Source organism: Gossypium hirsutum, chromosome A07 (genome assembly GCF_007990345.1).
Source record: "Gossypium hirsutum isolate 1008001.06 chromosome A07, Gossypium_hirsutum_v2.1, whole genome shotgun sequence".
Classification (NCBI taxonomy): Eukaryota; Viridiplantae; Streptophyta; class Magnoliopsida; order Malvales; family Malvaceae; genus Gossypium; species Gossypium hirsutum.
In genome coordinates, this window is record NC_053430.1 from 20,557,566 (window position 1) to 20,578,065 (window position 20,500).

Sequence of the window (20,500 nt, forward strand, 5' to 3'; positions counted from 1 at the left end):
TTTCAAAAAGGTTTCTATCTCCATCAAAATAGCAAGTGTCTCCTCTTTCTGTAGCGAAGGAAGCCGATTGGGTAAATTCATAACTTCAAAAAATATCTAAAGAAGAAAAGAAAATTGTAATTAATTTTTAATTAGGTTTAAATAAATTTAGTAATATTTATTTATAAGTCTTTAAATTTTATTTTATTTTATTAATTAACGGCTTGACAAATTGTTATGCATGAAGGGTATATCAAATATAATTTAAAATTTGTATTTACATATAAATATATTTATATACATATAATTATAAAATATTTGAAAAATATTAATAAATCTAAAATCATACATCAAAACACATCAATATAAATATATTATGATATATCCACACTTGCATTTTCAAACTTGAAGTTTTTAATACAGCAATTAAATAGAAAATTTAGTGATTAAACATATTACATTCTAAAACAAAATTACGGATGGAAATCATATACTTCCAAATATAAATTATAGCAACAAAAACAAACCAGAATCATCTATCACCCATATCTTCAACAGTTACTTTGCTCAGGATAAAGTTTCGAATTTTCACCAAATCAACCTTGGCATGATTAATTTCGGAGAACGTAATGGTAGGGGTAATATCACCTCATTTTTCTAAACAAATTAAAATGATTATTATCCTTAAAATCTCTGACTCACTGGTGCACAATCCTACAAAGTTCCAAGCTTGAAACAACAGTCAAAATGACAGATTTGGAGACTAGTAGTTTTAGTTTTGTTTTTGTCGGACGCATGGCACGTTTCTTGCAATGACAAATATCACTTGGCACTATCAAAAACAGTAAGGACTTGGGTCCTTTTCAGCAAATGGGATTTTGCTTTCTTATAATTATTTGAAGTCTTGACCGGATTAAGAAAAAGGTCTCAGCTGCATCTGCCAGAGCTCACACCACAGCTAACAGTGTCAAATCCAGATCATTTCCAGGTTGGGGTTTTTAGTTTCCTTTTATTTCTTCATCTCTTCCTATCTAATTGTTTCTTGGAATTTCTGGATATTATCTATCTATTTCGGATCAACTCTTTGTTTTAGAGTATTTATGAGTAAAATGATATGAATGGTTTCCTATTTGTTAGTTACTGGCTACTTAGGAAACTTCCAATTTTGATTTGGTTGTTATGAACTTGAACTACTGGAAATAAATCTTATTTGAAAGTTGTAATATGAAATATTGGGATATTTATGATTGTGCTTTCTCTTAATTTCTGCAGGTCCTGAACCAATTAGTCATTAGGTTTTAATTTGTAGCTAACTTTCCTACTTTGGCTGCTGCTGTTGCTTCCTTCCTGTTCTGCTGTAGTTCTAGTAGTGTTGGCTGAGGGAAGTTTCATTGATCCCCAAAAAGTGGATTGCAATAGGCAGATATTTGTCTGCATTAAGGACATGGTTGCATTATCTAAATTTCACATATACTATTGGATAAAGGCTCGCTTGATTATGTAGGGTTTATAATTTGAAAATCACCCATGTTTTAAGCACGTAAGCAATCAGCTTCCCTTTAGATCCCCTTATTCCGTGAATAGCTAGCTGGCTGTATTTTTTCCCAGAACTTGAAATCAATCCGTCTGTTTGGCTCTGTATGTTGTGGCCTGCTTTCATTCCATCTACTTTTTTCTCAAGAAAAAAACATAGAAACTTAGAAGCACAAAACAATGGCTGAGGATTTCCCCATTATTATTCTGTTAAAGTGATACTGTTACCTACGAATTTTTGAAGAACCCCAGGAGCCATAAGCACGTTTTGCTTACCATTTTCTCTATTCATACGCTTTCAACATTCCCTATATTTTCAACTTGCTTTGGATGAATATGAAACCGGGTAAAAATCTTCCTCTTTCTTGAATTATGTGATATGATGGATTTATGGTGTTTTCTCCCTTTGCAGCAATGATTGCCCCTATAGCGGTAGCTTTCACAGTGGGCCTCCTGGGATGGACTTATCGAGCATTAAAGCCGCCCCCTCCAAAGATATGTGGCTCACCCGATGGGCCTCCTGTCACTTCTCCCAGAATTAAGCTCAGTGATGGGAGGCATTTGGCTTACAGGGAAGCTGGAGTTCCCAGGGAAGAGGCTAAGTACAAAATAGTTGTCATTCATGGCTTTGGCAGCTCCAAAGATCTGAATTTACCTGCATCTGAAGTATGAACTTTTGGTTATTTACAATTTTGCATACCTTATCATATCTTGTTCTAAACTTGTTAATGGAGTTTTTACTTTGTTACAAATTCTGAAATTTTACATGGAAGGATGACCGGTAGTTTGCAATATTGCGACAGACTATGCACTACATTTATGAGCACTTCTATCATCTCTAGGGGACATGATCTTTGTTACCTTAAACCGATATCAAGATATAAAGTAGGTTTTATGTTTTGATCTTCTATCATCTCTAGGGGACATGGTCTAGTAATATATTTTTTGAAGTCTTGTGTTGTAAGTGTAAAACTATATATGGTAATACTTGAGAGTTGCTAATTAGTGAAAGGGTATGGGTCAGACTTCTTCCGTTTCATCCCTGGAAGATCCCTGCTTTGGTGGGCCATGACTAGTTTATGACCCATTATGTTGTTTCAGCAACTGCTTGATTTTAGTTTTTATCTTCAGAAAGCTTAAGTTTTTTTTTTGAAAAGAAGATACTGTGACTTCAGTATTGTGGTTTGGTTTTCAGGAACTTGTAGAGGAACTCAGGATCTATTTCCTTTTCTTCGATAGATCAGGTTATGGAGACAGTGATCCAAATCCATCACGCTCAGTGAAGAGTGAAGCATATGATGTTCAAGAACTAGCTGACAAGTTGCAGATTGGTTCTAAGTTTTATGTGATTGGGATCTCAATGGGAGCATACCCTGTTTACAGTTGCTTAAAATACATACCTCATAGGCATGTTGCTAGATTTGTTTACAGATTATAAGCTTCTTATTTTTTTTCTTCCTTTTGACTTTGCAGAATTCTTGCTTTCTAATTCTACTAAACGAAAGAAGTTACTTTGGCAATGGATTTTCTCATTTTTACAGATTGGCAGGAGCTTCTCTTGTAGTTCCCTTTGTTAACTACTGGTGGCCTTGTCTTCCTGCAAATTTATCAAATGATGCATTCAGTAGGTTGCTTGCACAAGACCAATGGTCATTCCGAGTTGCGCATTACACCCCTTTGTTGTTCTACTGGTGGATGTCCCAGAAATGGTTCCCTTCACTAAGCATTCTGGCTGGAAATATGGCGATTTTCAGCCAAAGTGATTTGGAGATCTTGAAGAAGTGGTCCGAAGCTCCAAGTGTCGGTCAGGTTGTTAAGTTCTTATAAATTGATTCATCACTAGAAAGAACAAGAAACTGCTATAGATTAATGCATCACTAAATGCTTTTCTTAAAGTCCCTAAGCACGCATTGCAGACCCTTCTTCAAAGAGTTATTCTTGGACATTTCATTCCACCATTGAATACATAAGTTATTTAACTTGCATGTTATCACTGCAAGTATCTCCAACTTATGTTGGTTAGCGACATGTCTGACTGCAGGAGAAGATTCAGCAGCAAGGTGTTTACGAGTCGCTGCATCGAGATATAATGGTCAGTTATGGAAAATGGGAATTTGATCCCATGGATCTAATTAATCCTTTTCCAAATAATGAGGGTTCGGTCCATATTTGGCAAGGTTATGAAGACAGAATCATTCCATTTCAAGTAAATCGTTATCTCTCCGAAAAGCTTCCATGGATTCATTATCATGAAGTTCCTGATGCTGGGCACCTTCTGATTTTTGAGAGCAAAAACTGCGAAGCGGTTTTACGGGAACTTGTGCAGAGGTAAGACCCCTGTATATGTACATTATTCGGTGAATTGTTCAATGTTTTGGATGTGTTTTATGGGATACTTCATTTATCATTTGTAAGATGCTCTGCTAGAAATTTAAGTGAAACCAGTAATATATATGCTAAAATCTGCACCTTTTTGCTTCTTTTAATCTTAGAAGGAGGAACCTGGTTTTAAACAGAAACCAAAAGTGGTTATATAGTCGACCAAGATGGTTTGATTGAGTGATCTTGATTAACACCCGTTCACTTGATATTCAAGAATTTGCGCATCCACATTAAGCTCCAACATCATAGTGTCAATCAATGTCTATCGATTGTTTTTTATTTGTATTAACAGTTTTATGTATCAGTTTACAGTTTCAGTGTTTATTAACAGAAATTTTATGAAAACAGTATCAGGAGTATAAAGTTTATTTCAAACATCGTAGTGTCAATCAATGTCTATCGATTTTACTATAGTATCAGTATATACAATCTTGAGTGTTTTAATTCCAATCTATCTATAGTAGTCTCGGTACATACTTATCTATAGTATTTTCAGTTTTTAAACATATAACAATTTAGAAGACTTACAGGATCGGCGCCAGAGACTCGGTGTACCATACATTTGGTAAAAATATTTCAAATCATTAGAAAATAGTTCTTAGAAAAGAAAATTTTAAAACTCAAATCCACAGGTGAGTTTTGCAACTTGGCTCTGATACTATTAAATGTAACACCCCAATCCCAGCTTGGACGTTATGGTCAGATCAAGAGATGTCACATGGTAGTGTGTTTGAAAAATCGTAGCTTTGCTTAAACCAATTTCCGTTTAGAAACTTTGCATTATTACTTATTAATTCCAAAATTGTGTTATCTAATCAGTCGAAAGTTTTCAAAATGTTTATTTATTGCGGAAGCTTATAAAATCGTTTGCGTACTCGTGGATTTTGTTAAAACGTTGTTTCTTTTGAAAACTCGAATTTTTCCTAGTACTAGCAGTTATAAACCAAAACAATAAAAGTCCTAAATTAAAAACAAAAATCCAAAAAGGCCATGATACAGTAAAATACCCTAAAATAAAATCAACATCATAATTAAGTACTAAATAAAATGAAATAGATCGTGCGGCCCCGCTGAGTCTTCCGCCGCTCCGATCTGCCTATGTCTGGGGATTACCTGTACAGATAAAACATAAGGGTGAGTTTACAAAAACTCAATGTGTAATCCCATATAAAACAACATATAGAAAGCAATTACAGTCTAGGCCTAAGCCCTTTTCAGTACCAGATTGAGTTTCAGTTAGAGCCTTAGCCCATTTCAGTACAGGAGCAGTCATGCATTAAGGCCTTGGCCCATTTCAGTATCAGTAATCAGTACAGTAACAGATATGCAATCACAAAATCCTATCCAGCCAGCCTCTACACAACATCTTCGTCCAGCCCTACACTCTATGTGGAGATAAAATCAACCCCCATCCTTACACTTCAAAAAGTATCAAATGCGGCACTAGACAGTAGTTTGCAATTAAGCTGCCAATAAATTAGGCTCGAGGCCTTTCAGTACACTTCCTCCAAACAATATCAACTACCATCCCAATGTAATGCAATATACAAATGTGACATGCTATAACATTGTAACACCTCATACCCAAGTCCTACGCCGGGACGAGGTACGAGGCGTTACCTCATATAAATACATACATTCCAACGTTTTCGAAATCATTAAGACTTGATCAAACTTAAAACTTTTTCAAACTTTATTTAAATTTCTTAACTAGAGCCTACGAGGTCTCAAGCGTCCATTGGAAATTATTTGGGACCAGTTCGGGTCCTTATCCAACTTAGAAAATTAACCCTTGAAAAACAGGGCACACGCCTATGTAGAAAGGTAACACGCCCATGTGGTCATTAAGACATGGTCGCGTTGATGGCCCGTGTGACACACACGCCCTAAGCAACTAAAGACACACCTGTTTCCTATAGCCGTGTGAATTAAATTCTATATTAGAACCTACAGGGGTTTTCACATGGCCTGACACATGCCCATGTCTTTGGCCCGTGTCCCTCACACAGCTATGACACGCTCGTGTCGTAGCCCGTGTCTAAAAACCTTGATATCCTATTTCTGATGTCAGCATCCAATTTAAGGCACAGGGCCAAGGAACACGCCCATGGCCAGAGGCCGTGTCCTCCACATGGTTGAGACACACGGCCGTGTCTCTGTCCGTGTGTTTACTACCATGCATACTGACTTGAAATTTTGACGTGCAGGGGACATACGGCTGGACAATACGCCCATGGGGCTGGCCGTGTGTCAAAAGGGTTATGAGATATTTCCAGAGAACAAAAGATTACATGCTTACTTATAACAGATCAGATCTTTTAGAGGTCATAGGGTATTTTGATTTTGATTTCGTTGGGTGCCAAGATAGTAGGAAATCTACATTAGGCTATATTTACCTGTTAGCTGGATGAGCTATATCTTGGAAAAGTGTCAAATAGACACTTGTAGCTTCATCCACTATGGCAGTAGAGTTTGTAGCATGCTATGAGACATCAAATCTTGGAATATGGTTGTGGAACTTTGTCACAGGGCTACACATTTTGGAGAATGTAGAAAGACCACTCAAATTATTTTGTGACAATAAGTCAGTAGTGCTGTATCCCAATAACAACAGGAGTTCATTTAAGTCAAAACATATTGACATAAAGTTCCTAGTTGTGAAAGAAAAAATGCAAAATGGTCAAATATCCATAGAGCACATTGGGACAAACTCTATGATAGTACATCTGCTCACAAAGGGTTTACCACTCAAGGTCTTTCATGAGCACACTGCTCATATGGGTGTTACATTATTTGAAGATATCATGATTTAGTAGGAGTTTATATATTTTATTTGTTTTATATTTTTTTTAGACATTTATGTATTTGATTATTTTCTGATCAGAAATAAAGTATTCATTTTATTCACTCTATTTGTTATTTTGATACTAACCTCACTTAAGTTTAAAGAGGATCACTTGGAAATAGACATGTTTAGATCATATTGCATGTAATTTCCATGCTACACATCCATACTTGATATATGTCATTTGTTTGTGTTAATATACGTGATCAAGGATGGATTTAATTATGATATATGTAACGAAAGTCGCCTTGGTTCTATGTTAGCATAATTAATGGACAAGATTGTTCGGAATACCTTTTGGGTATGATAGTTAAATTTTTGAGCTCATAAGGTTATATAATGACATGTAATTATAGAATAATTAGTATATATATGTGGTCCAAGTGGGAGATTGTTGAAAAATATGGACATCACATATATAATAAGGAAAATTACATGTTATTATTATTTACTATCATGATAGGTTAACCCAAATTAAAAGTGATCTAATTTGGTTAAAGTTTTATTGGGTTTTAATTATTAAATAAAGTATGAGTCAAATATGTATAGATACTTTAGTAATTGAGTTCTAATCAAATTCTAATTAATGATAGGCTAATTAGGAATTAGAATCAATATGCCAAGGTTATAAATATTAGGGTTATGGTCCCCAAATTACACACAAGATATCTTTTCTAAAATCTCATCCTTAAGAAATAAAGAAAAAATATTCTTTGAATTTCTTGTGTACTAATTTGGAAGATCAAATCCCCAAGATCCAAAAAAAACTTCAAGTAATTCATGGATTCAGGTACGCTTACGCATCTAGTTTTATTCTTGATTTATTCTTGATGATTTAACATGATAGATCCTGGTTTATTACGTTTTATTTCTAATTTATTTTATAATTCTAACAGTTGATGGTTGAACTTGTATGTTTAACATGGAATATAACCTAATTGATGCATGATTTGGTCAAGTTTAATGCTATTAAGAATAATGATCTTAAACTTGTATGGTTTGGCATGTTAGAGGTTGTTTTGGGGTAGCTAAGTTGAGAATAGGTCTGGAAATGGTTTATTTGATTTGTTAAGCATGTGATATAACATATTGTATACCTTGGTTGTTTCATGTGAGGGTCATTTAAGTGTTTGACTTCTAAATTGCATAAGTACGGTATGCTTGAATTGAAAAATATGACCATTTGGTATAGTTGGTTGTTAAAGGAATGAGTCTACTTAAATAATAAATGTTTGTTAGGTGTTATCTTAAATATTTGATTTCATATGTTCATAGACTTAAATTAGCATAGATTGGTATAGATTGATTGTGTTTTGGTTTGTAGAAAGTTGTATGAATGTATATGTGTTGTATTGAAAGCAAGAAACTTGTGTTAAATGTATTATTTGCTAAAACAAGGGAAATGTCGTGACCTCGAGTCCTCGACGTCGTGACATGGGCCAATAGTGAGTGATGTCGCGACTGTAACACCCCTTGCCCGACCTGATCATCGGGTCTGAGCTACAAGATGCTACATTTGTTGTCGAAACAACTATAGTCAATTATAAAACATTTAATTATTCACACATGTATTAAGTGTAAACAACGTTTATACTAAGCAACATATTCATTTCTAGATCTCATACGAGCTTACGAAAGCTCTTTTGCTAACCCAAGCTTGAATTATGACCAAATTGTAAAGCTTTAAAAATCTCAAACCGACATTGCAACTTCACAATTTTCATATCGTGATGTCGCAAACACAGTAAGTCACGTCGTAACTTCATGAAATCGACGTCACAACGTCACCTATTGTCGACCAAAGTTACGACGTGGAATGTTGGTCGTCGAGACATGGCTCTTGTTTTTAATCAAAATGTACATTTGGTACCAATTCATGCTTTTAATCCAATCCTAATAACCATTCATGCAACTTTCCACAATAAATACATATTAAACCATGTTAATTCAAGTCTATAGAAATACAACATCAAACATTCAAGATAAAATTAAACCAACATTTATTGTTTAAGCATATTCATCCCTTTAGCCACTAGTTACACCAAATTGTTATATTTTTCAACTTAAACTTACCATAATTTAAAATTTAAGAGTCAAACACATATATGACTCCAACATGTATCAAACAAACATGGCATTCAATTATATTCCATACCTACTATTCCATTATACAATTTCTCAAATCATTCACTATCTTAACTATTCCAACTAGCTTTCTTGCAACCTTTAACATGCCCAAAACATATCAATTAAAAACATTACACATACTATGATCACACAATGCCAAAACATACACCAATTTGATCACATACAAAACCTATTACTTAAATTCAACTAGTATCGCATTTTCATAAAGACGTAAACTCCTAATTAGAACATTTGTACAAAAAAGGCCCTTATATACATGCCACAATATCTAGGTGACCGCCTCTAGACGTACCAACATCCAGAGTGTGAATCCTGCATAAATGATATGGAATAAGTGATGTCTGCAAGTATACGGGTCAAGTTGTAATATAGTTACAACAAAGTAGTTGAATACTCCGAGGATCATACCCAAGGGAGGTGAGTACTAAATTAATTCTAACCTAAACACAAATAAATCTAATTAGTAATTTAAATAAGTTACAGTACGATAAAACATAAAAGCAAGTATTTTTGGGTTTTTATAAATAATGAAATAGAAATAAAAAAAACTAAGTGTAAAGTACTTTAGAAAACTTAGTTTATAGACTTTAATCAATTCTAGGCATGCGTAATTAGCTTGCTTTGGTGGTCATAAATAATTCCTATTTCAGGTTTTTACTCAATCAAACTAGCCATTACTCTAGCAGGATCTCTCGATCTTCCACTAAAGTAATAGTTGGAAAGAACTACTTATATCTCGACCTCATAGTCCAAATCGGTCTGGGGCTAAAGTGTTCACAGATATACCATACCAATTTTGGATTAATTCCCACATAAATGACTTCCCAGGGTCATCAAGCCTAGGGTTTAAGTTCTTCCTCTCCCAAATAGCTAATCTGTTAAGAAAACCCTACATAAGAATTAATTAATCACACCTCCACTCGCTAATCCCTATAAGAGGATTAATTGAGGATCTCATAAACACAATAAACTTGAATATAAAGATGAGCATAAATAACAAATCAAAAGTAAAGTTTAGAGAATCCTGTTTTATATTTTCAAGATGAAACATAGAAAATCCACTAGTGTTTGATCGCATTTACAAACCACGTTCTCCGAAGAACAAAAAAAAACTAAAAATAAACTTAAGCCTAAAAACTACAAACTGAAATTATAGAGCAAAACTTAATGTCTGAAAAAGCTATCCCTAAACAAGTGTTTTAAGAGCCTATTTATAAAGTTAGGTTTGTCATCGTCCTCAACCTTAGTTCATCTAACATTCTCGTATTTTAATTTCCATTGTGTGGACCAAAACACCCCTGGCTTGTAAGTGATTCCCGTACAGGACAGATGTCGTGACACCCTAGTCCCTATGTCGCGACATCGAAGGTAGTATGCATGGTTTAGGAGTAGCTTTAGGGGTATGTTGTGACATCACTTGGCTATGTCGCGACATCTAATGTAGTATACTGGTTCTGTCATTCTTCTCCTTATGTTGTGACCTTAATCTCCCCATGTTGAAACCTAGCGACTAGTTTTGAGTTCCTATGTCTTTGAATGGTCTCTTGCACACTCACTAAATACGTTAGCTTGCCTTAAGGCTTCATTCAACCCCTAAGGTCAATAAAAGAATCAAAATGCACTTTTTATTGAAATTAAACTAAACTAAGAAAACATAAATAAAACATACTAAAATTGCTTGTATTCAAGCTCCTCAAGTATGAAAACTAATTTAATTTGCTACACCAAATCATGGCAAATCACTAGGTTCAAAATGAATTATAACTACTATCTCGAGATAGTGTATGTTTCCTCATTGATCCTGCTTGATAGTTCCGTAAGGCGAAAATCTACAAGTAAGGAAAACAATCAGAGTAACCATTCAGAATGCTTAGTAAATTCAAATGGAAATTAAACATGCCTTGATCATTTAAGGCATAATTAACTAATCAATTCGGCATTCAACTTAGCTACCCTTTGGCACTTTATGTTACAACTAAACATATAACAACATCACCAAATAAATGTGTTATCCACAATTCAATCATATCCTATACAATATCACAATTTTCATTTACAAGTCGTATAATCAATACATATTCGTATTTACACCCTATACCATTTCAATATAGCCAATATTTATACAAACTTACAATTCATTCCATTTTAAAACCAATGTGTCAAATTTACTAATTCTACTAAAGTCTAATATATGTCATCACCAATCTCTGTAATTATCCACAATTCAATCATATCCTATACAAGATCACAATTTTCATTTACAAGTCGTATAATCAATACATATTCGTATTTAGACCCTATACCATTTCAATATAGCCAATATTTATACAAACTTACAATTCAATCCATTTTAAAACTTATATGTCAAATTTACTAATTCTACTCAAGTCTAATATATAAATAAATTCAAATATAATTATTGCATAGAATAAATAGAGTGGTAAGTTCCACACCAACTTACTTGATCAAAATACCTAAAGTGGATACTTCAAGAACTAATCTACAATTTTAGTTTTTCCCCAACTAACTCCACTTCAATCTTATTATTGATTTAAACAATCCTTTTATATCATCAATCAACACCAAATATTCCTATTCCTATACTATAATATGAATGAACCTATATGAATTTTATTTTTTGATTTTTCAATATCCCTAAAATTTTTCATTTTATTCAATTTAGTCCCTGAACTTGGGATAAGCATAACTTTCAATTTTTAGCTTTGGTTTAAAAATTTAGTTTCACATATTTTCATTAGGGACCTTAAACTTTCTATTTCTAACAATATTTTGAAAATTTTTGTATTTATTCAATTTAGCCCCTAATGTAACAAAGTTAACAATTAAGCTAAATTAGCTATACAATCTAGTCCTTTTCATAATCTAAGCTTACAATCTATCAATTTCAAGCCTAATTCTTCAAGAAATCATCAATGACAAAATTCTAAAACTTTAGCAATTTTACAAATTGGTACATGGGCTAGTTAACTCAAGCTCCCATGATCTCAAATCTATAAAAATTACAAGAAAAAGACTTGAAATCACCTACCAATTTTTTGCCAAATGGTATAAAGCCTCCTTAGGTTTACTTTTTCATGGATGGCATGAAGATAAAAAGATGAATCTTTCATCTTTCTCCACTAACTTAGTATATGTAGTTTAATTAAAGTTTAATTAACTAGCTTAATTAATTTAAACATGGCTTAATTAACTATAATCATCCACTAACCATTCTTAGTGGATTTCATCGTCATTATCCACTTTCTCATATTTAAAAATGGCCTAATAACCATTTTGGCCCTTTGTTTAATTTCCATTTTAATCCCCAAGTCTTTTGTCAATTAAAAATTTATAGCAATTAGAACTGTACAAATTAGTTCCTAAGCCTTAATTAACTCTTAATTTAGAAAAATTCCTTGACCAAAATTTGATGTAACAATATATTATACACGTAAATATTAATATGTAATATTTATGAACTTAATTCACAAAAATGAAGTTTCGAAGCCACATTTTCTGATACCATTGAAAATCGGATCGTTACAACGACATCAAGATGCCTAAAGTTGCAACGTAATTCACTGATTGACATTGCCACAATGTGGAAACCATGAGGTCTCAATGTCAACCCGAACTTTTGAAAACTTTACAATTTGATCATAATTCAACCTCCGGTTAGCAAATGAGCTTTTGTAACCTTGTATGGGATGTGTAAATGATTATTTAGCATAGAATGAATGTGAAATACACTTAATTGCATGTGTGAATGATCATATGGTGTATATTTGACTATAGCTGCTTCGACAATGAATATAGTATCTTGTAGCTCGGACCTAACGATCGGGTCAGGTAAAGAGTGTTACATTGATTATGCAATTGATTATACTCTAATTGTTTTCTCTTCTCATCTCTCTATTGTTTCCTTTCTCATCTACCTTTCCTTCTCACATTTCTCATGAGTTATAGCAATTTATGTAATGATTAATTTTTTAATACAAATTTGCAAAAGAAATTCATTGAATCTTACAATTGTTTACATCTTGTTTTTATTAATCACAACATAATTATTCATTATTATAAAAAAACATAATTATTCATTAATATTATAATTTATTAAACTTTTCTAGATAATAAAATATTATTACCCACCAATATTACAACTAGATAAAATACAAGGAAGATGGAAGTTGATATGCATACATTAGTACTACTACATGATTTCTCATAAGTATTATTGATTAAGTGGAGATTGGCAAGGGGCGAAATCCATTCTCAAGACTGGCCTCCCAAACTTTATCGACGCTGAAAATGGTGCCACCGCACTCATTCACGTCGAACCCTTCAGAAGCATGAATTATCCCGGCCACACGGCTCGCACTCATCGCCCTTCTCGGCAACCAGTCCTGCAGTTTTCAAGGTTTAAAAATGCATGCCACCAAAATTTTTGACTTCATCTTCCACACAATCATTTCATTTCTAGACTTCTTTTTCTTTTTTAAACCTTGTTTACTACTAACCTCACAAGAGTGCAGGTTCTCCACAGATGCAGGAGCCACCATAGCCGGTGTAGTGTGGTAATAGCAATCTTTCCGGACTTTCTTGGGTGGGAATATCGAAAATGGAATGAATATTGTTCCTTTTGGTGCCTTAAACTGTTCTTTATCGGTCAGTCCATCTCCCACCAACCATACCTGCAAAAATTTACATCATTCAAAAAAAAAAAAACAGTACGTAAATATCATGGATTTAAATTTTTTTTTCTTTTACCTTGGTATCGTATCTTTCGGAAAGAAATAAATTACTTTGAAGCTTGTTATCAAACTTCAACAGCTTCTTGTATTTATCCTCTTGCACTGTCAGCACCTGCTCAACATATAAAACTTAAGTGCAGAACTCAATTTAATTATCTAAACTTAAATGCTTTGATCATATATATTTTATCCAAAGGATTTTGAAGTTACGTACCTTGATACCCTTTTGACATAAAGCTTGGACTAAAACATAAACATCCTCGGAAACTCTGCCTCTCAGGAGAACTTGTGTTGTTTCTTCAGGAATACTGTTTAAGACAATCGCTGCTGCTAAACTGCTCCCGTCTACGACTTTTATTTTAAGCTGAGGGTTCCTTTTCATATAAAGCTCAACGTTTCTGGTAAACTCCTCATGCTGAATTTTTTTAAAATACGGTTAAAAATTTTACAAGTTTCTGAAAAGTTAGTTATATATATAGAGAGAGAGAGCGGGGGTTAAATTTTGATTTTAGTCCTTATATTACAAGTAAATTGTTGATTTAGTCTTTACACTTTAATTTGGTCAATTTATTCCTTTTACTTTTTAAAATTTAAAATTTCAATCAGAACCTAAATAGTACTTATTCTTCAATAGATAATTTTTAGTCCTTATATTTTTTTTCAAAATTTAAAATTTTAATCCTAACTCAAACAATAACTGTTAAACCTATAAATAAAAATAGACGTAGCTTTTTTTTTATGTATTATGTGAAAATAGAAGGCTAACATGACAAAACATATGTGATAATATGTTTATCATGTAAAATTTTAGAAATAGCATTAAAAATACCAAATTAAAATACATTGACTAAATTCATAATTTAGGCATTTTATAGGGACTAATAGAAGAATTTAACATAAAAAGAAATATTAACATACCTGATTCAGAAGGCCTAAACTCAGCACCTTAGCTCCTTTCTTGTCTGCATCTCGAATGGCTTGTCCAATCAATTTACTGATAGTTTCTCTTTGCCATTTTGAGGAATACTACATGAAAATATATGTGTAAATAAAATGTAGAATCAAATGACGAAGTAAATATAATTAACCAAAGGAAAACATGTATATTTCTTACTTGCATATTGTATTTGGGAACAACCCAAGCTTGAAGTTTGAGTTTCTTAAAGGCGTTCCGCTCTGAAATGAACGCATGGCCTACAACCCAAGTTAAGAGCATAGACCAAACCGTGACGGGCCACATAAAGAGGAGGTACCATTTGGAAACTTGGGGCTTGGAGGACAACGAAGGGAACCCAAGGGGTAGATGGTAAATGGAGTCGGGTGTGGTTAAATGAGAGAGATGAACCACGTCCGGTGACTCTGCCTCTCTTTTAGTGCGTTTTCATACACACTATCTGTTGATTTGTCCACCGTGCCGTAGACATAATCATAGAGTGGACAGAAAAGAGTGTAATTTGTCCGAAACTGGGTGTGATGCAGAGAGTGAAACCTGTCGTAACAAAGAAACAAAATCCGAATATGAAACAACAATATTCGTAACACACAAAAAAAAAAAGGAGCAAGGCGTGGTAGACTTACGAAGGGGTGTAAATGATATATTTGAGAGGAGGGAAGATGGTGTAGAACCATTTGGGAATGAACTCGAAGTTGCAATGTCCCATGTTGTTCAAGAAATCGATAACAGTAACATATATAAAGACCCCCACGATGTTAGCTTTTCCAATATATACCGATAGCAACGTTGGAATCAAAAGGAGCCCGTAATACGCAAGCACTTCTGCCATTGGGTGGACAAACGCTGCCCAAAACAAAACAATAATAAGTGGACAAGGTGGTAATTAAAGTGTATAGATAAAGAAGTGAGAGAGGCTTACAGGTGTTGGGTTCGGTGACGATGGAGGAGTGATGATGGGAGTGATAGCGAGCGTAGAGGTAATGGTGATGCAAAGCTCGGTGTAACCAGTAATAGAGGAACTCAGCCGGACCCCAGTGAAGTAGCAGTATGATCAGTGTACCGTCGGCTTTAAAGAAGGGCATGTTAAATTGATCTTTTAACACTAATCCCCGCGCCGTAGAACAATATTCCGTTCAGTATTATCTGATCGTCCCTGCCACCATTTCATAATTTACGATACGCGTAAAACAAAATAAAAATACAATTCACTACATTTCAAGAAATTAAATTAAAGGTTAAAAGTATCTGGCAAGTCCCTTTACTATTTGTAAATTTAAAATTTAGCCTCTATACTTTTAATTTTAATAATTTAGTCCCTCTACTTTTCAGATTTCAAAATAATAGTGTTAACAATTGAACCTAAATTTTGAAATATGAAAAGTAGAAGAACTAGATTCCCAAAAATAAAAGTATATGGGCTAAATTTTAAATTTTGCAAAGAATACAGGGGCTTAGGACATATTTTAATCTAAATTAAATTAAGATTTAAGCATGTTACTAAGTTGGTGTCATCCATGTCATCAACTTAGTTATGAAATTACAAAAATACTCCTTCTTTTAAATTTATCTAATTTATATTTAATCAATAATAAATATAAGTGGAGTAGTATCAAAATTTCATTGAAGATGACATAGAATTTTTTTTTTTATCAATAATAACTAAAACTCGTTACAAATGTTTCGAAAGTCTTACTTTGTTTAAATATTGAAGCATAACTACCGAATCTTCCAAATCTTGATATTGTTTAGTACATAATTATTGTAACATAATTTAGATAATTAGTGAAACATAATTATTGCATCTTCCATAATTTAGATAAGTATATCAAACATGATTATGATTCAATAATTATTGAATCTCCCAAGTATATCAATAATTAAAACTCCATAGGTTGATATATTGTTTATTACCTGAGTTTGGTTTCCATTTGTTTTACCTCAGTTTTATTTTAATATTTATCTAAACATAATTATTGCAACCTTATTTATTTAACTATTTCAATTACAGCTTTCTAAGTTATGTTTTTTAAATTATGAATTACAGATAGTTGGACCAAAAATTAGAGTTTTTATTTCTTATAAATTAAATGCTGTCATACTTATGTTCAAAAAAAATAACATCCACGTAAATCTCATCTGCTTCTCGCTGGACCACTTTAATAACATCCACGTAAATCCCATCTGCTGCTCGTTGGACCACTTTCTTTTTCTTTTTTTTTCTTTTTTTCTGAAGACAGTGGGACTTAACTATAGTTCTACACAGTAATTAATATTTTTATTATTATTTTATATGAAATATTTAAATAAAATTTGTAAGGATTGAAGGATTTATTTATAATTTAATTATTAAATAATTTTTTAAAAATATAACTTTAAAATTAAGTTTTTCTTTTACCTATATTATGAGCGTGATAAAATATAGTCTAATATTATTATTAAAAATTCAATTGAGGTAGTATCACTAATAAATTAAGTTCTAATTTAGTTGTAAGATTATCAAAAAGAAATTCTTTTGTAAAATAATAAATATAATTTTGAGGATATTTTTTTGTATTTTGACAAATCTAAAAAAAATACATATACATATCATAAGATTTGAATTTAAGACATCATGATTTTTACTATCTCAACTTTGTCATTTTAACCAAAGACAGCATATTATCTTTAGATCAATTCTTTATAAATTTGTTATATAATTTTTACACCTATAAGTGTTTTTTGAGTTGTTATTATGAGTTAACCGAATACTAATCAATTAAAGATATTAAAAAATTTTAAAAAATTTAAAACAATAAGATTTCTTATAAAGTATTTATTGGTTTCAGTAATTTTATAATTTGTTTTTAAATTAAATAATGAAAACTTAAAACTCCAACATAAATGAATAGTTAAGTTAAGCTTTGTGATTCAATTTCTGTTGTTGGTTTATATATATATTGTTTTTATTTTTAGAATATTTTTAAGTTTCTTTTAGCCTAATTCTTTTATCAAAGGATCCTGATTCGCTTAATATTTAAGAAGATTTAGAACAGTAGAAATGAATTCAAACAAGTAAGGCTAATATAAAAACAGATCGGATCTTAGGTTTGTCAGTTTTTGCTCAAATTATATCTCTGATCTGTCCGATATAAGCCTTAGTTATATAAAATCTAGGATTCGATTTTTCTTTTAATTTTTATTTCATGTTTAAGGTGGTGGTTAGTTTATTTTTAGAGATTATGATTATTCATTATAATAATATTGGTTTCAAAATTCAAACAAGATTTTTTTTTTTAGAAATGTATTATTGTTTATTATTATATCCAATATCTATCAATTTTTAAGAGCGATATTACAGATTCTTTTAAAGAAATATAGAGGATTGCTTTTTAAGAATGTTAGGTTGTTTTTAAGTAGGTAAGTGTTGAGGAGAGGTGGGTCTCAAACCCTTAATGGAAAGTATTGCTCCACTCTTGAATTTTATCTTCTTTAGGGAGCACTTCGGTTGAGGTAGATGTGATTTGCAAGCCCATGGGAGCGATATCAATATTGTTAAAAGTTAATTATGAAAAATGTACCTATGAGGATTGAACCATCAACTTGTCTAGCCAAGCAATAATAGGTATGCTAAGGTAAGGCATATAAAGCCTTGGTTGACGGTTCAATCTCTGCAAATGCACTTTTTATAATTAATTTTTAAAAATATTGACACATCTTTTATGAACTTCCAAATCGTATCTACGTTGATTAAAATGCTTCCTAATTTCATAAACTTTTCGAGTTCTTCTCATAACGGGGAGACAAAGCCCTTTAAATAGGAAAATACCTTCCATCATAGGTCCAATAGCTAATCCCCTCAACAGTAGCAATGGGTGTGATTTAACTTAGAAATTCGGATGGGTTTAGGGGTTTGAAGCATTTAAGTTGAAGAAATTAAAGAAAGTAGGTAAAGTAAAGAGATGGGAAAGAGGGAATCACCAGCTTCTCTCTCGGTCAACTTGGTCGAAGTCGATGCTCTTGTCAAGTATCCGGTTGTTCCCTTTGGCAGTACGATAACGAGAGTACGAAATCCATAGTTGATAGTGAATCAATCTAAACACCAGAAATGGTAAGACCAAAAACATGAACCAGTTCCTCTCGTTTTCATCTTTGCACCTTATGAACGAGTACGTGCTGTAAATTGCCCCCGGAACCACAAGCGCATACTGCAACCACCCAATTAAGATTCAAAGCTTAAGCCTTTTGCATGCATGCTTATACATATATGTTAGCTAAATTTACGATGATAGAAAGAAAAAAGAAGGGGGAGAGGAGGTCCGATGTTACCTTGAAGTTCCCCATTGACTTCCATGGCCAATCACTGAGAACGCCTGGTTTACTAGCCATGTTGCTCCACCACTCTTTTCTCCCTTTTTGCAACTCTACCAAGATATATCAAACCCCTTGTACGTGTATATATAGCCAAACTCAAAGAATTCATTTAAAAAAAAAAGTTAAACTTTCACTAAACTAGTACTAAAAAATTATATGGAACTAATAAAAAATCAGAAATTAGAAAAATAGTTAGAAGTAATAAAAAAATCAACAATCAAAATCCTAAAAGATACTTTTCTTTTATTATTTCTAAATAGAAAATGTTTATTTTCATTTTGGGATTATTATTTGGTGTATGTAAGTGGAGGAAAACATTTCTAAAACCAATGGTTAGATGAAGACAAGTATCTTTTAATTATATTTAAAAATTGTAAGTAGCTATATAAAACTGAATAAAAGATAGAAATACTGAAATAAAGAAAATACTTAAAGACTGAACTATTATGTATTCATCATTGATTGATTTCACAGTACAAAGAGTAGAACTTATATAACAAAGAATTACTTAATTGTTGCTAACTAATCCACTTACAATATACCAGACTTTTTTAACAGACTAACAACCTCTTATTTACATACTTTAACATTCACCCAGGTTCTCAATAGGTAAGACTCGAAGTAAAGAACAAAACCTAGTAAACAAAGAGACAGACAATGGTTTTGTAAAAATGTCAGCAACCTGGTCATAAGCTGGTACTTCGCCAACAACAAGTGAACTGTCAGCGACCTTTTCATGGACAAAAAATAGATCAAGTTCAACACGTTTGAACTTGGAGTGTAAGACCGGATTTGCAGCAACTGCCATTGCACTAGAATTGTCGCACCAAACAGTAGGGGAATCGGCAGAATAAATCTATAAATTTGTTAGTAGAGAGACTAACCATGTAATATCACTGGTGGTGGCAGCAAGACTTCGATATTCTGCTTCTGCTGTTGACCGAGAAACAACTTGTTGCTTTTTTGAACACCACGATATGGGCGTATCACTGAAGTATACACAAAACCCTGACATAGACTGACGATCATCAAAATCCAATCCCTAGTTGGCATCAGCATAGCCAATAAGGGAGAGCATGTCGAATGGACGAAATAGCCATGATCAATAGTCCCACCTAAATACTGTAAGATTCGTTTCAAAGCCACCAAATGAACTGAAGTAGGTGGATGCATAAACTGGCATACACAATTTACAGCATAAGCAATATCAAGCTGAGTCAACACTATATAATGAAGAGCACCAGCAAGGCTGCGATACTCCGTAGGATCAACAAGACGCTCACCTTCATCTTTAGACAACGTGGATGAACTGATCATTGGTGAGTGAACACTCTTTGTATTAGTCAAGGAACTCCTGTCAAGTAGTTCTCCGATGTACTTGCGTTGGCATAAGTGTAGACTTCTAGTGGCAGATCGAGTGACTTCAATACCCAAGAAGTAATGAAGATCCCCCATGTCCTTCAAAGAGAACTTATTATGTAACAGCTGAACGAAACCATTTATACTGTCAGTCGTACTCCCTGTAATAATAATATCATCCACATAAACCAAAACAAA

At 32.9% G+C, this 20,500-nt stretch overlaps 1 protein-coding gene and 1 pseudogene across 6 annotated transcripts; one reads left to right on the plus strand and one right to left on the minus strand.

Moving 5' to 3' along the window:
• Positions 1-775: 775 nt before the first annotated feature.
• Positions 776-4,344, plus strand: LOC107953271 (uncharacterized). Of its 6 annotated transcripts, XM_016888515.2 has the most exons (7): positions 776-967; positions 1,252-1,519; positions 1,925-2,178; positions 2,708-2,919; positions 3,054-3,321; positions 3,554-3,840; positions 4,005-4,344. In XM_016888515.2, exons 3-7 carry the CDS (start codon positions 1,927-1,929, stop codon positions 4,069-4,071), a joined length of 1,086 nt encoding a protein of 361 aa, XP_016744004.1. In that variant the 5' UTR covers positions 776-967; positions 1,252-1,519; positions 1,925-1,926; the 3' UTR covers positions 4,072-4,344. The 6 variants fall into 6 exon arrangements, with proteins under 6 accessions (XP_016744004.1, XP_016744003.1, XP_040973664.1 ...); XM_016888514.2 differs by lacking the exon at positions 1,252-1,519 and having other exon boundaries at positions 781-967; XM_041117730.1 differs by lacking the exon at positions 4,005-4,344 and having other exon boundaries at positions 784-967; positions 1,252-1,858; positions 3,554-3,992.
• An 8,636-nt stretch (positions 4,345-12,980) lies between these two features.
• LOC107953269 (very-long-chain aldehyde decarbonylase CER1-like) lies at positions 12,981-20,247 on the minus strand (annotated as a pseudogene).
• Positions 20,248-20,500: the final 253 nt, after the last annotated feature.

Excerpts from the sequence above, each read along its gene's own strand:
- LOC107953271 (XM_041117728.1), top strand. The coding sequence starts at position 1,903 with ATGGTGTTTTCTCCCTTTGCAGCAATGATTGCCCCTATAGCGGTAGCT. Across the intron at positions 2,179-2,707 it reads TGAATTTACCTGCATCTGAA|GAACTTGTAGAGGAACTCAG; the intron begins GTATGAACTTTT and ends TTTGGTTTTCAG. Across the intron at positions 3,841-4,004 it reads TTACGGGAACTTGTGCAGAG|AAGGAGGAACCTGGTTTTAA; the intron begins GTAAGACCCCTG and ends TTTTAATCTTAG.